This window comes from Glycine max, chromosome 16 (assembly GCF_000004515.6).
Source record: "Glycine max cultivar Williams 82 chromosome 16, Glycine_max_v4.0, whole genome shotgun sequence".
NCBI lineage: Eukaryota > Viridiplantae > Streptophyta > Magnoliopsida > Fabales > Fabaceae > Glycine > Glycine max.
This window is the reverse complement of record NC_038252.2, coordinates 36,256,710-36,269,542: the sequence shown is the minus strand read 5'-3', so window position 1 is coordinate 36,269,542 and position 12,833 is coordinate 36,256,710. Positions and strand designations below refer to the sequence as shown.

Below are 12,833 nucleotides of genomic sequence, written 5' to 3'. Positions count from 1 at the left end.
TTCTACAAAAGAAAGAGAGTTTTACTCCCGTCCTTCTAGAACAAATATTTAAATAACCACATTTGATGGGCAAGTAGCTGAAGCAATTAGACAACAACAAAATTTTAAAAAATAGAAACAAAAAATTCTTACTTAACCATTCCTTCAACAAACCACATCTTACAGCAGGAAAAGAGAAACATTTTTTAGTTTAATTTTCATGTAATATCATGATAACAATCTATGAATGATAATGTAAGAAAATTTTAAACGATCATTACATTCTAATTATTTTTTTTTACCAATAATAACATATCTAAATTAGATTAACCTAAAAAAAATCATAAAAAACTCAAATAAGCTCTTTCAAGCCCAATTGTGATCTTAATTAAATTAATCCTTAAATCAAGAAAAATACTAATAAGATCTCTCAATCCCTGAATACTTGTTTCTTCAATCAAATTAGTTCCCACTTCAAAGACCTCAAAGACTAATGTAACAAACAAAAATATGCAATAAAATATTATTTTGATTTGATTACTCATTTAACCCTTTTACCTGTATGATCTTTACACAATTTTTATGTTTTAGTCCATATACTTACAAACTACTTCTTTTAATCCCTACACATACATCTTTTAACTCATTTTACACTTTTTAATCCATTTTATCTTTACACATACATTTTTTACTCTCTATACATACACTTTTATAATCAGGTTTAGTCCCTACAATTTTGAATAGTGTAGGGACTAAAACAATTAATGCCAACTCGCTTTATGAATCAAATGAATAATTAAACTTTAATTTAACAACCAAACACATATTCATGTATCTCGGAACACAATTTCCACCTTTTAACATTGCTATGATGCCTCTAACTAACAAGTAATGCTACATAAATCACCTTTTATTTTAAACATCCTATCAACACCTCTCATTTTTCTCTATCTCTTTCTTCGTATCACATCATAAACCTTATCGTACCTATAGTTTTTTCTCTTTTTTCTCTCTGTAGGTGTTGAATAACACATTGAATGTCTATCAAACATTTTTCCTAACTAAATTACTACCCATTCATCCATTTCTCTTTCCTAATAAATGAAAATTGATGTGTGATAACTAATGTGCATAAGTAGATTCTGTAATTCAAACATATAAGAATTAGCAATATTCTCCCATTTCATTGCTTCTTTTTGTGTGAACCATTGGAATTTCGACATCCTTTGAGTTTTTATGCAGTAGATGCGTTAAACTACTAAATTTATATTGTTTTGGTAGTTCTTGTTTTGTAGAAAGCAAGGGATAGGAAGAGAAGTTGAAGCTCGAGGATTCACCCTTAGCGCGTCAGGTTCGCTTAGCAAATTGTTGTCATTTAGCGGGAAGAAACAGCTTGGAGAATCTAAAGTCATGCGAAGGGACACTTAACGCATGTTGCACGCTTATCGCCCAACCATTTACTCGCGCTTAGTGCGTAGACGCACTTAGTGCAAAATTGTGAAATCTCATCTCAGGATGGTTTTTAAGTGAAAAAGAGAAGAATGAGGGGATGTTTGTGTGGAGACATGACAGAACCCTAGAGCTTGAGGAAGAAGAATATAGTCATTGGGAGCCACCCATTATCCATTCATTCATCTTCATTGCATTTCCTTTCATATTTTCTACTCTTTTTGTATAGTTAAGCCTCTCATGACAATGAAGGACTAAGCAACCCATTGTCGGGGAGCTTTCCACCAAACTCTCTTGATGTAATGACTCTCACTGTCTATTTAATATTATTATCAGTTTTATTGTCTCTTTCTGTGCTTATTTACATGTATTTGGTTTGATCACCCATTTATATACCATGTTAGAGTTTAGGCATTGTAAAATGTGGTTAATCCTTAGAACTGGAAAGAACATCTAAAATGTTTCATTTCTAGGGATAGTGTGAGGTGGTTTAGCCTGTTTATACATCTCTATTAGTCATGTAGTTCAACTAATTTAGTTCTTGATGATTTAAGAAAAGAAATATGGGAATTAGGTTCTCTCACATGAGGAATCACGATTAGAGAATACTTTAATAGATGTAGGTGATAATTAGAGTACTATAAAATAAATAAAAAATTAATTATCTTACATCAAGAGAAGTTTCGGTAGGAAGCCCCTAACATAATCAACTCCTGCATTCACAATTATTCGCCATTTCCAATGTTTGTTTTTTTTTTTCTCAGCCTTAGTCTAGAATCATATAAATATCTAATTTACCAACAAAATGATCTGAATTGCATTTCTTAATTTCATTCATTAATTGCACATAAATTGGATGTACACCATCTTGAGTTCAAACAAAATTTCTGTGAAAATGACACTTGATCTTACCGTTTTAAAATATCACTTGAACGAGTTGGTACACTTATCAATGAGTTAACAATTTGTGTTGTGTAGTAAACTCCGAACCTTCTTAATAATACACAAAGCTTATATAGACGTGAGACATTAAATCATGACAATTAATCATCGGTAATAGACACCACAAATTAAGAGATTTTGTTCAAGAACACCTTTTGCATGACATTACATGAAAAACACCACCATGATTTAATGAGAGCCTTATTTGAGTAAACTTAATAAGAAATAATACTCATTCTCTTTAATTCTAGACACTTAATCTTTTTATGCATATACGAGCTTGAACATCAGAATCTTTGTTAGTAACTAATTAGAGTTTAACTTGCAAGTGATCGTCAAAGATCGTCACCTCCAATGACAGTCCTCTACCTCCAACGATCGTCGCCTCCACTAAATTCCCCATAGCATCTACTTCGTCATCCACGACATAATGGTAAATTACCTTCTTGGTTCTTGAAAGTATTTTTTTAAAACCTTTTTAGTCCTTGAAAGTATTTTTTTTTAAACCAGGTTCTTGAAAGTATTAAACATTGTTATATAAATTCTTGAAATAAATCAAATTTTAAATAAACTCATTAAAATTTTTAGCCTTCTCATCTAAATCCAAAAAAAAAAAAATTCTTAAATTTAACTCCTTATTAAAATTTTGGTTGTTAAATATACGTTGATATTATCATTTATTGCACTAAAAAATTATTATCACTCAAAGTCACATATATGTAATGGTTGAACTAGTATGATTAATGAATTGCAGTTTATTTCAATTTTTTTCTTAATTTCCTTGTTTCATTAGGAATTAAGTTGATTAAATTTATAAGAATTAAGGTCTAACATTTTCATAGTGAAATTGATGATTTATCTTTTAAACTAACATGTATATTATTGAATTTTATACTTGGTAACAATCATAGTTAAGATAATTTGATTGATTGAATTTTAAAAACCTAAATAAAACAATCCGGAATAAATTTCAGTATGTCGCAGAATATATCTTGATAAATGCATTGATTCACAAGAAAAATCTTTAGACTCACATGGACATTAAACTCTAGTCCTTTTTTATTATTGATATAATTTTACGTAAAGTTTTTAGTCTCATATTTTTTAAATTATTTTATTCTTATTCTTAATGATATTAAAATAATAATAATAATTAATCTTATTTAATTATACATATTTCTGATTAAAATTAAATAATTATCCATCAATCACTTAATATTTTTATTTTCAAATCATTTCTTACATTTAAATTTTTAACTTACATTAAATTTTCACTACTTTTACATTATTAATTTTTTTATTTTATTATTTTTTAAACTATATTAAACTTTTTCCTTTTATTATTTAAATTTTTTATAAATACACGGATTGATTCTCTTTCCCTCCCCTGCTAATAATAACATTGTGAAGAATATCATATAATATATATTCATGTTCATCTTCCCACGAGATTCTGGTTCTCTTTAGGCCACCCACACACCACCACCGCTCCCCAACTCGCTCCGAGTTGACTCAATCCTTTCCCTTCCGAGATCAACCGCCACCACCACCGCTCTCCGCCGTCACCGCAACCCCGCCACCCTTTTCCTTCAATGCAAAACTCGTCGTCAATTCTCGCCGGAACCTTCTCCCACTCTTCCTTTCCCTTCGGGCTTTGACTTTTGCTTTCTTGCGATTCCGATGAGTCCCTTTCGTTCTCTCTTGCTCTTCGCCACCGTATTCTTCCTCCTCCACCCCCTCGCCGCCACCCACGGCGACGCCGATCCGCTTTACATGTTAGTTTCTCTCTCTCTCTCTCTCTCCCTCTCTCTCTCTCTCTTTATATATATATATATATATATATATATATATATATATATATATATATATATATATATATATATATATATATATATATATATATATATGGTTAGAGTTGGAGAATCAAGATTGAAATTTTCAATCAAAGTTCTTGATTAGGTTCTTGGGACGTAAAAAAATCTGGGTTTGGTGTTTATATGATATGGGTATAGTAAAAATTGGAACTTGGAATTTTCTCTTTCTTTTTGTTTATAAATGTTTTTATTGTGGAGTTAGAAATTTTTAAGTTGATGTTATTTGTGTATTATTATGTCGTTGGTTTTTGCTGATTCTTGGATTCTGGTGTATTATTATGTAGTTGATTCTTGGATTCTGGTGTCCTGCATAGATGTAATGAACGATGATGCACTTTTTCTTTCTTTTTGGTTTGATGTCAATTGTCGAGCATGGATTCATTGCCATGATTTTTCTCCACCCGCATTCACTGGTGTAAACAAGTTTAGCTGAGCTAAAGTTTAGGTTTGCCTTGTGAAGAAAATGGGTTACTCAAGCTTCACTCGTTTATTTAAACTGAACAAATTTAAAACTTCAACTTGAGTTGGTTAAAATATATGAAGCTTGGGCTTGATTCGTTTATTTGTTTATGGCTTGATTATTTTTCTGATAGATACTTTGAAGCTAGAAAGTGAAGTAAATAAGTAATAAAACATAATTTTATATTCATAAAGATTACTCAAGATTTAAAATGAAATCTTTGATGATGGAAATGGTGAATTTTATACAACTTGTAGTCACCCATTTAAAATTGAAATTCGGTAAATGGTATATCTTAGATAATAATAAACAAAATTATAATTTGTCAAGTAAATGTAATAAATAAAATTACAACTTTTTAGGTAATAAATATATTCAAACTATTAATGTCAAGCTTGCCAATGTTGGGTTTAACTTGTTTAAATAGCCAGCCTTGTCTTTAAGCGTGGTCTTGTACGTTTAACTAAAAAAACAAGATTGATTGAGCATGTAATGAGTCGAGTTTGAATAGTTCACAAAAATAGCTTAGATTATTAACAGCCTTGCTCCTACTGATCATCATATGCCTTCCTTTTTCTTAGAAATATTGAGTTATTAACAAAGAGTGTAACGGGGTTTATCTTTAGTGCATTTCTTATCATACTGAGCCTAGCATAAATAACCTGCTTGGGTAAACTTTATATACATTATGATGTATTGCATTGCAACATTACCTAAGCCTGTTTTCTGATGTGCGATGATTAATAAAATCCAACATTACCTTAGGCTTAATACTATTTTCCTGATCAACTTTCATGTTTAAATTGACTTTTTATTTTCTTTGTTATAAAAGCTTAGAGCTCTTATTTCAATATTTTGATAGTTTTCTTGGGTGCATTGAAAATAGTGCTCCAAAACTCCTTTCTATTACTATTACATTTCACATTGCACATCTTGTAATTTATAAAGAGCATGTGAATGAAGTTGAGTTCAGAGCATTTAGAACATTTAAAATCTTCTGAACTTTTATTTTTGTAATGATGCAATCAGTAAAGGATGAACCTCTTAATTTAAATATCATACCTTTTTTATGTTAATGTTAACTGATGGCATGCCTTGTTGGACTCCTTTCTTGTTTAACGCTTGAGCTAATAGCATCACAACTATTGACATAATATTAATTGTAGGCATACTTAGTTATTTCTATCAATCCCAGATAGCAGACGCGTAGCAGCTGACACCAAAATTGCTATAGTAATATAGTTGATAGTGCATAACAATATGACTGCTATTTTCAAAATTTTTATACAGTTTATATAATTCATACTAACTATATATAAAAATTCTCAAATTAAAAAAAATAAAAAATAAAAATCTTAACTTGTTCATAATTAACAATAAAAAGTTATAGGTCTTAGCTCTTAAAACAAACATGCTAGCAAAATTGTTACAACGGATGCCATGACTAACCAAAGAGAGAGAGAGAGAAAGAGAGAGAGAACAAAGGAGTAAAGAGTGTTCAGTTTAATCCATTCCCTTATTTATGCTTTCATGAAGGAATTGGAAAATCTAGTTGTTGAGATAGGCATTTTAACAATAAGAAAATTGTGACTTAAACATTGTCACTTGTCAATAGTAAATAAACAATAAGCAGAATGGTAGATGCAGAAACTATAGTTGTTCTGCTGATTGATCCAGCATTAGTAGAATAATTATCTTGTGCTTTATTCTTGTCTTGCCTGCCATATGATCAATTTTTGGTTGTGACTATTAAATTGCAGAGGTTGTGTGGAGCAGTGTAAGAAAACTGGATGTGTAGGGGATAGATGCTTTCAACATTGTAAATTCTCATCAGATGGAAAACCAATTGATGGTCCATGGTATATGCATGAACCCCTCTATCTGAGGTGGAAACAATGGGACTGTTGCACTGACTGTAGATATTACTGTATGCTATCTAGAGAGGAAGAAAGAACAAAACTTGGTGACAAGCCTGTCAAGTATCATGGAAAATGGCCATTCCATCGTGTTTATGGAATTCAGGTTCTTTCATGATTCTCCTATGAAAGGTTGAATGGTATTACTGCTAAGTTTGTTTCGGTTTGTGATTGTGGTGTGGATATGCTATATATGATTTCAGGAACCTGTGGCTGTTGCTCTGTCTGCTGTCAATCTTGCTATACAGTTTCATGGTTGGGTATCCTTTTTCATTCTTGTGTACTATAAGTTGCCTTTGAGGCCAGATAAGAAGACTTACTATGAGTACACTGGATTGTGGCATATTTATGGGATTTTATCCATGAATGCATGGTTGTGGAGTGCTGTTTTCCATAGTAGGTAAGTTGTTTTTGTGATTTCCGTTTATGGTTTGTTCTTTATATATAAAATTATGATTCATTATTGAAGTAATAACCCTCAAAGCACAGTTGTTTCTTCGTGGTGCCTTAATATTGATTTTCATGCACTTTTGTGTATGTATTTTGAGTAGTGACGTAAAAATTGGATTTTGACCCTACAATGATTAATACTCATAAAATATGAGTAAACCCCTATTTTAGTCCTTGAATTTTTTAGCCTTGGTCACTGCAACAAGTCATTCACTTTAATCCTTTTTCGCCACATTTTCACTGACATTAAGGACAAGTAAATGGACCTTTATAGAGTTAGAGACTAAAGTGACCGATGTTTACTATCTAAGTGATTAATTTGGAGGTTTATTCAAAATATATATAAGCATCACAAGGCTTTTATATAAAGCAAATATGTATTAAATATGACTGGCCTATTCTATATATAATGCACAACCACATTGCCCAGAATCATTAACTCATTTCATTCAACAGATAAAAAAATATACTCTGATATCTTTGTTATTAATACAGCCAACCATTACTGCTTATTTTGTTCAGATATTAGTTTATAATGAAGAGGAGAGAATGTTCCGTAATTATTATTTAAACTTCTTTTTTTCGGTTGAGTTTTGACATGTATTCCAACCTTTATTACTGTAGAGCTGTAGAATTAACAGAGAAGCTGGATTTTTCTTCTGCTGTGGCATTACTTGGATTCACCCTCATTCTAGCAATACTGCGAGCTTTTAACGTGAGGGATGAGGCTACTAGAGTCATGATTTCTGCTCCCTTACTTGCTTTTGTGACAACTCATATCATGTATCTGAATTTCTATGAACTTGCTTACGGTAATCTTTTATCTTTAAATTTTTGTTCCCTTTCACACATCTTACAATCAGAACTTCAAAATGCTTTTGTTAACAATGCTGAAAAAAGATGGAAGACACATTTCCTTTTCGAATTGTTTAAGACCCTATTTGGATAAACTTCTCCATAAGTACTTAAGGAAGAAGAAAATAAGGTCAAATGAATTCAGTTTCTTCATAAGATAAAATCAACTTATGCTTATCTTTGATAAAAGTTCTCTCATCTGACTTCTCCAAAGTCAAGGTGAGTAAGTTGATTTTCATTCAAACAGGACCTTACTCAAAATGAGGTCTATAGAAATGGTGCTGCATTGTTATTGTGGCGTGAGCTGATGTGTTGACTTTTTTTCTTTTTCTTTTCTTTCCAGGTTTGAACAGAATAGTTTGCACAGGAATGGTTGTTGTCCAGCTTCTTATTTGGGCCATTTGGGCCGGTGCTTCGAACCACCCGGCACGATGGAAATTATGGGCAGTAGTAGTGGGAGGAGGATTAGCTATGGTGTTGGAGACATATGACTTCCCACCTTACATGGGATATGTGGATGCTCATGCTCTATGGCATGCAACAAGCATTCCTCTCACATTTTTTTGGTGGGGTTTTATAAGGGATGATGCTGAGTTTAGAACCACTGCTCTGCTTAAGAAGGTAAAATAGTGCTGCAGAAACAATTTGGCAGAAGTTGGATCAGATGAAGAATTTGTCATATATGCTGCTGCTTACTTTGTTTTTGTACATCAGAACTTTTTTTCCCCTCGTGTAGGCGTTTATTTGAAATGCCTAACACGATGGTTTCTGTGCTTTTGATTTTTTAACTATTTGTTTTCCTCATGTATGAGGCATACTTTCTTAGTGAAATTAATTGCAATTATACACCTGTTCAAAACAATAGAAGCTGCGTGGATTCTTAACGGCACTTAAGAGAGAAAAGACTAACAGATATTTCGCATGAGTGACCTGTTCGAATAATTTTTTTTCATAAATATTTATAGGAAAAAAAATAATTAAAAAAAGCTTCTCTATTTGTGAACTTTGGTTAATATATAAGTTAATTTGTAAAAGTTCTTTTATTAACTTTTTTAAAAGTTGATTTTTAACTTATGTATAATTCAATTTTAGTTTAGGGATAAGTTTTTTTTATTCTTATTTTCTTTTTTTATAAGCATTTCTGAAAACACAGGCCTTAGACTTATATATATATAAAAGTTGATTTTTAACTTATGTATAATTCACTCTTGATGTTCTCACATCCTTTTAGAGAAGGTTCCATCACACATTCAAGATGGAAAGAGAAACAATCTAGAGTACTTTCTAAAGAAGCTAAATACCCTTCAAAATGGTTACCTGAGGAAGTTAATGGGCAAATTAATGACTAGCTTCTGATTAAGTAGTGTGAATTTGATTGACCATTCATTATTGAAACATGAGAAAGCTAGCTCGGTAGCTACATCAGTTTCCCTCTACAATTTGTATATTTACATGATTAATTTTTGGTTAAATTGCAAAATAAATCCAAGTTTTTTCTTCTTTTTTCCTGCGAATTTGTCTGTTGGGTCAGCTTCACTGCTTTCATTAATCGAATGTTTTTTCTTACTTCTCTTGTTCCTTTCCTCATCATTAATTTCTTCAAGAAGAAAAATGAAGAAATAGTGCGCACAAAAATGAAGAGAATAGCAAGAAGAGAGACACATGAAATTTGTCTTAATTATTTAGACAGAAATGTGAAAGTACAAATTACGGAGAAATTTAAAATTTCTGCGGTCTCACGGGCTCTTGCTTCCTTCATCTTAATTACGGAAGATGGCAGATAGGAATGAGACTAATTTAAATACTAGTATAAATGTTTTTATAATATATGATTTAACCATGAGTGCGAAAGTTGTATCTTGGTGGTGACTAATCGGTCATTGATTCAATATGAAAATAGTCTTTTTTGCATATACAAGATTAAGACTGCCCATATTTCATATAATGAGGAGCCTTTGGACACTGGTTACGTTATTCTTATTTAACCATGAATGCTAAGATTATTAAATTTTGTAATAATTGTTTAAGGAGATTTCTAATTGGTCAATGCTATTTTTTAACCTGTGTATCAAGATTGAACTCAAAAGTTTAAAACTTAGTTAGGTGCATAATTTTCTTGCAACTGTACATTTACACGTTATCAGTAGCTTCTTCTCAGGAATATAGAATTTAAGTCACAATTGGTAACTTGATTTTGGCTGTTTGGGTCATCGAACAGTTCAACCTTGTTCAAGTTGGCGACGTGGCTCCACATTGTGAGAGAATGAGATTTTTTGGTTTCTAAAGGAAAATTCAAAGACTTACTTTCTATGTCCAAGCAAATCCTCTTCAATTATTGCGGCATTATTGCAGGGTCAGGTGTCAATTTCAAAATACTTGAAGCTATGAAGACTTGATCGAAGAACTGTTGAGATGATTAATAATTTCAAAATTGAATATAATAGGTTGACCCAATCCAACTCATATCAGGACAAGAAAATATACTTCTTATCTACATTTTTGAAACTAAAAAAACTAATACTATAATCTAGCTACATGGATAAAAGTGTGGTCCTAGTTTTTTTATGGGCTCCTCGTACGTACAGTACTTGGCAAAAAAAAAAAAAAACTATAAATAACGCTCTACCACGAGTTCTATCAAGTTTAAGGTTCACACTTCACGTACACATACTCAACTCCCATTGATATTTTACTTTAACAAACATTCATACCAAAACTAGATTCTTCTTTTATTTAATTCATACATAAACTTGATCAAGGGATTCACTTGATGATACGCGATTGATTACTTTGACAAAAAGGGTTTCAAAAGAAAATTCCTTTTGGTCCCTTTCAATCTGCCACCTATAGCTAGTATCCGTACTACTAATAAAAAACCAGTACAGACAGTCACACTCCAAAACTAACATAAAAAACCAAACCAAAAGCACGTTATTAAATTGAGAAACTCCATAGGGACACCTCAGCATCTTGAGCATCCAAGTCAGCATCTTCATACTCATACCCTATGCAATGTGTTGGGGACATAAGCACCATATTCCTAAGCAACTCAGGCATATCTAACACTTGCTCTTCTTCCTCCGTATAAAACATTCCTCGTTTTTGTTCTGTGATCGTTGTTGTCGTCACCACTTTTACACACTCTTGCTTTGTATTCGTATTTTCTAAGGTCTGACTTGGTCTGAAAGCCTCGGCAGCCTCTGCTGCTGCTTTCTGTATATCCTTTGCGTTAGCAGTGGCGGGAATTGGTAACCGCCACGTCGAGTCAGCGAAGTTGAGACAGGCATACCGGCCCCTCAGGGCCATTGCCGCCACGTCGTGGGCCCGTGCCGCCATCTCCGGCGTGGGAAAAGTCCCCAGCCAAATCCTGGTCTTTTTGTTGGGCTCCCTCACCTCACTTACCCACTTATCCGTGTTCCTCCTCCTCACGCCCCGGTACACCGGGTGGCGCGTCTCCCGGAACTTCTTCCGCCCGGCCCGCTTCTTCGGGTGCCTCACCGCCAGCCGCACCTCCTCGTCGGAAAATGCCACGCCGCGAGAGCCCTCGGAAGCCGGCGAGGACGAGTCCAAGGAAGAGGAGAGCTCAGGGGAAACATGGTACAAATATGAAGAGTGGTTCAAGGTATACATGTTCTATATATATATATATGTGCCGCTGAAGCCAAAGTTAGAAGGTTTTGCTTGTACTACTAGAGTGAGTAGTGTTGTGGGAAAGGGTTTTGATAGGGAAAGAGGGAACTGAGTATAATGATGTAAAGGGTGTTTTGATCTTTTCTTTTTTGGTAACAATGGATATTGATTTCAAGTGTTGGGTGGTTTTGGTGCTGCCGGAGAAAAGAGAGTGAATGAGGGATATACTAATAAGCAAAGACAAGTGAGGGAAGCATATATATATATATATACGTAGGAATTTTGGTTTAGAGAGAAAAAGGCAACACGGAGAGTGAGAGTGTGATTGTGAGCTCAGGGTTGTGAGGAGCCAGCTGGTTGGCTAGTTGGGGAGCCTTGTGATTGGGTTTTGACTGATTCCGAAAGTGAAAGAGGAAAGTGTTGAGAAAAGTGTGCGTGTGGGAGTGAGTGAGGAACAAAAGAGGGACTAAATATGTTATCCTATTTGTGTTTGACACAGTCATAAGATATTGTGTGGGATTTCGGTTACAGTGATATTTTTTAAAATTAAATATAAAAAATGATAGAACAGATAGATATTACTTCCTTTCGACTCATATAATAAAAAAATAGTCTTGGTTAAATATAACTAAATTTAATTAATTTTGTTTTATTTAATGTTATTATTTCAAAAATATTATTTATTTAATTATAATTTTATTTTTAATAACTCATTTTTATTTATGATAATAAGTTTAAATAAATAATATTTTAGAAATAAATTTATTTTTAAATGATGTTATGAAAATTAAATAATGTCTAACTAATTTTTTTAAGTAATGTAAAATTAGTTATTTTGATTTATATATGAATGGAGAGAAAGTAGTTCATTCAATTTCAAATATAAGAAAAAATAATTCATGCTAATTAAAAAAGTAGTTAATTATATCTAATTACACCAATCTTTATTATTATTTTTTTAAATTTACCATTGAAACTTAATCTTAGGAATAAAAAAAGTGATTGAAACTAAAATTTTAATTAAATTAATGAAGGGTATTTTAAAAAATAATAATATTAAATAAATAAATTAAAATTTTCTTATATTTAAGACTATAAAAAAATATTTTTTTATATTTAAAACTAGAATAAATATTAGACTGAACAACAATCAAACTCTTTAGACAGTTAATAAAGACACACCCAAGATTATTAAAGAGGTTTGAATCTTCAATATATTAAATAAGACTTGAATACTTTTTTTTTATCTCGTAAATGCATGTTTATTTTTTCATTTGA

At 32.1% G+C, this 12,833-nt stretch overlaps 2 protein-coding genes across 2 annotated transcripts; one reads left to right on the top strand and one right to left on the bottom strand.

The window, feature by feature from the left end:
• The first annotated feature begins 3,757 nt into the window (after window positions 1-3,757).
• On the top strand, window positions 3,758-8,769 carry LOC100788911 (post-GPI attachment to proteins factor 3). Its single transcript, XM_003549076.5, has 5 exons — window positions 3,758-4,145; window positions 6,465-6,726; window positions 6,824-7,020; window positions 7,695-7,882; window positions 8,269-8,769. Exons 1-5 carry the CDS (start codon window positions 4,051-4,053, stop codon window positions 8,553-8,555), a joined length of 1,029 nt encoding a protein of 342 aa, XP_003549124.1. The 5' UTR covers window positions 3,758-4,050; the 3' UTR covers window positions 8,556-8,769.
• A 1,904-nt stretch (window positions 8,770-10,673) lies between these two features.
• Window positions 10,674-11,768, bottom strand: LOC100819565 (AP2-like DNA-binding domain-containing protein). Its single transcript, NM_001280575.2, has one exon. It carries the CDS (start codon window positions 11,553-11,555, stop codon window positions 10,860-10,862), a length of 696 nt encoding a protein of 231 aa, NP_001267504.1. The 5' UTR covers window positions 11,556-11,768; the 3' UTR covers window positions 10,674-10,859.
• Between the last annotated feature and the right edge of the window lie 1,065 nt (window positions 11,769-12,833).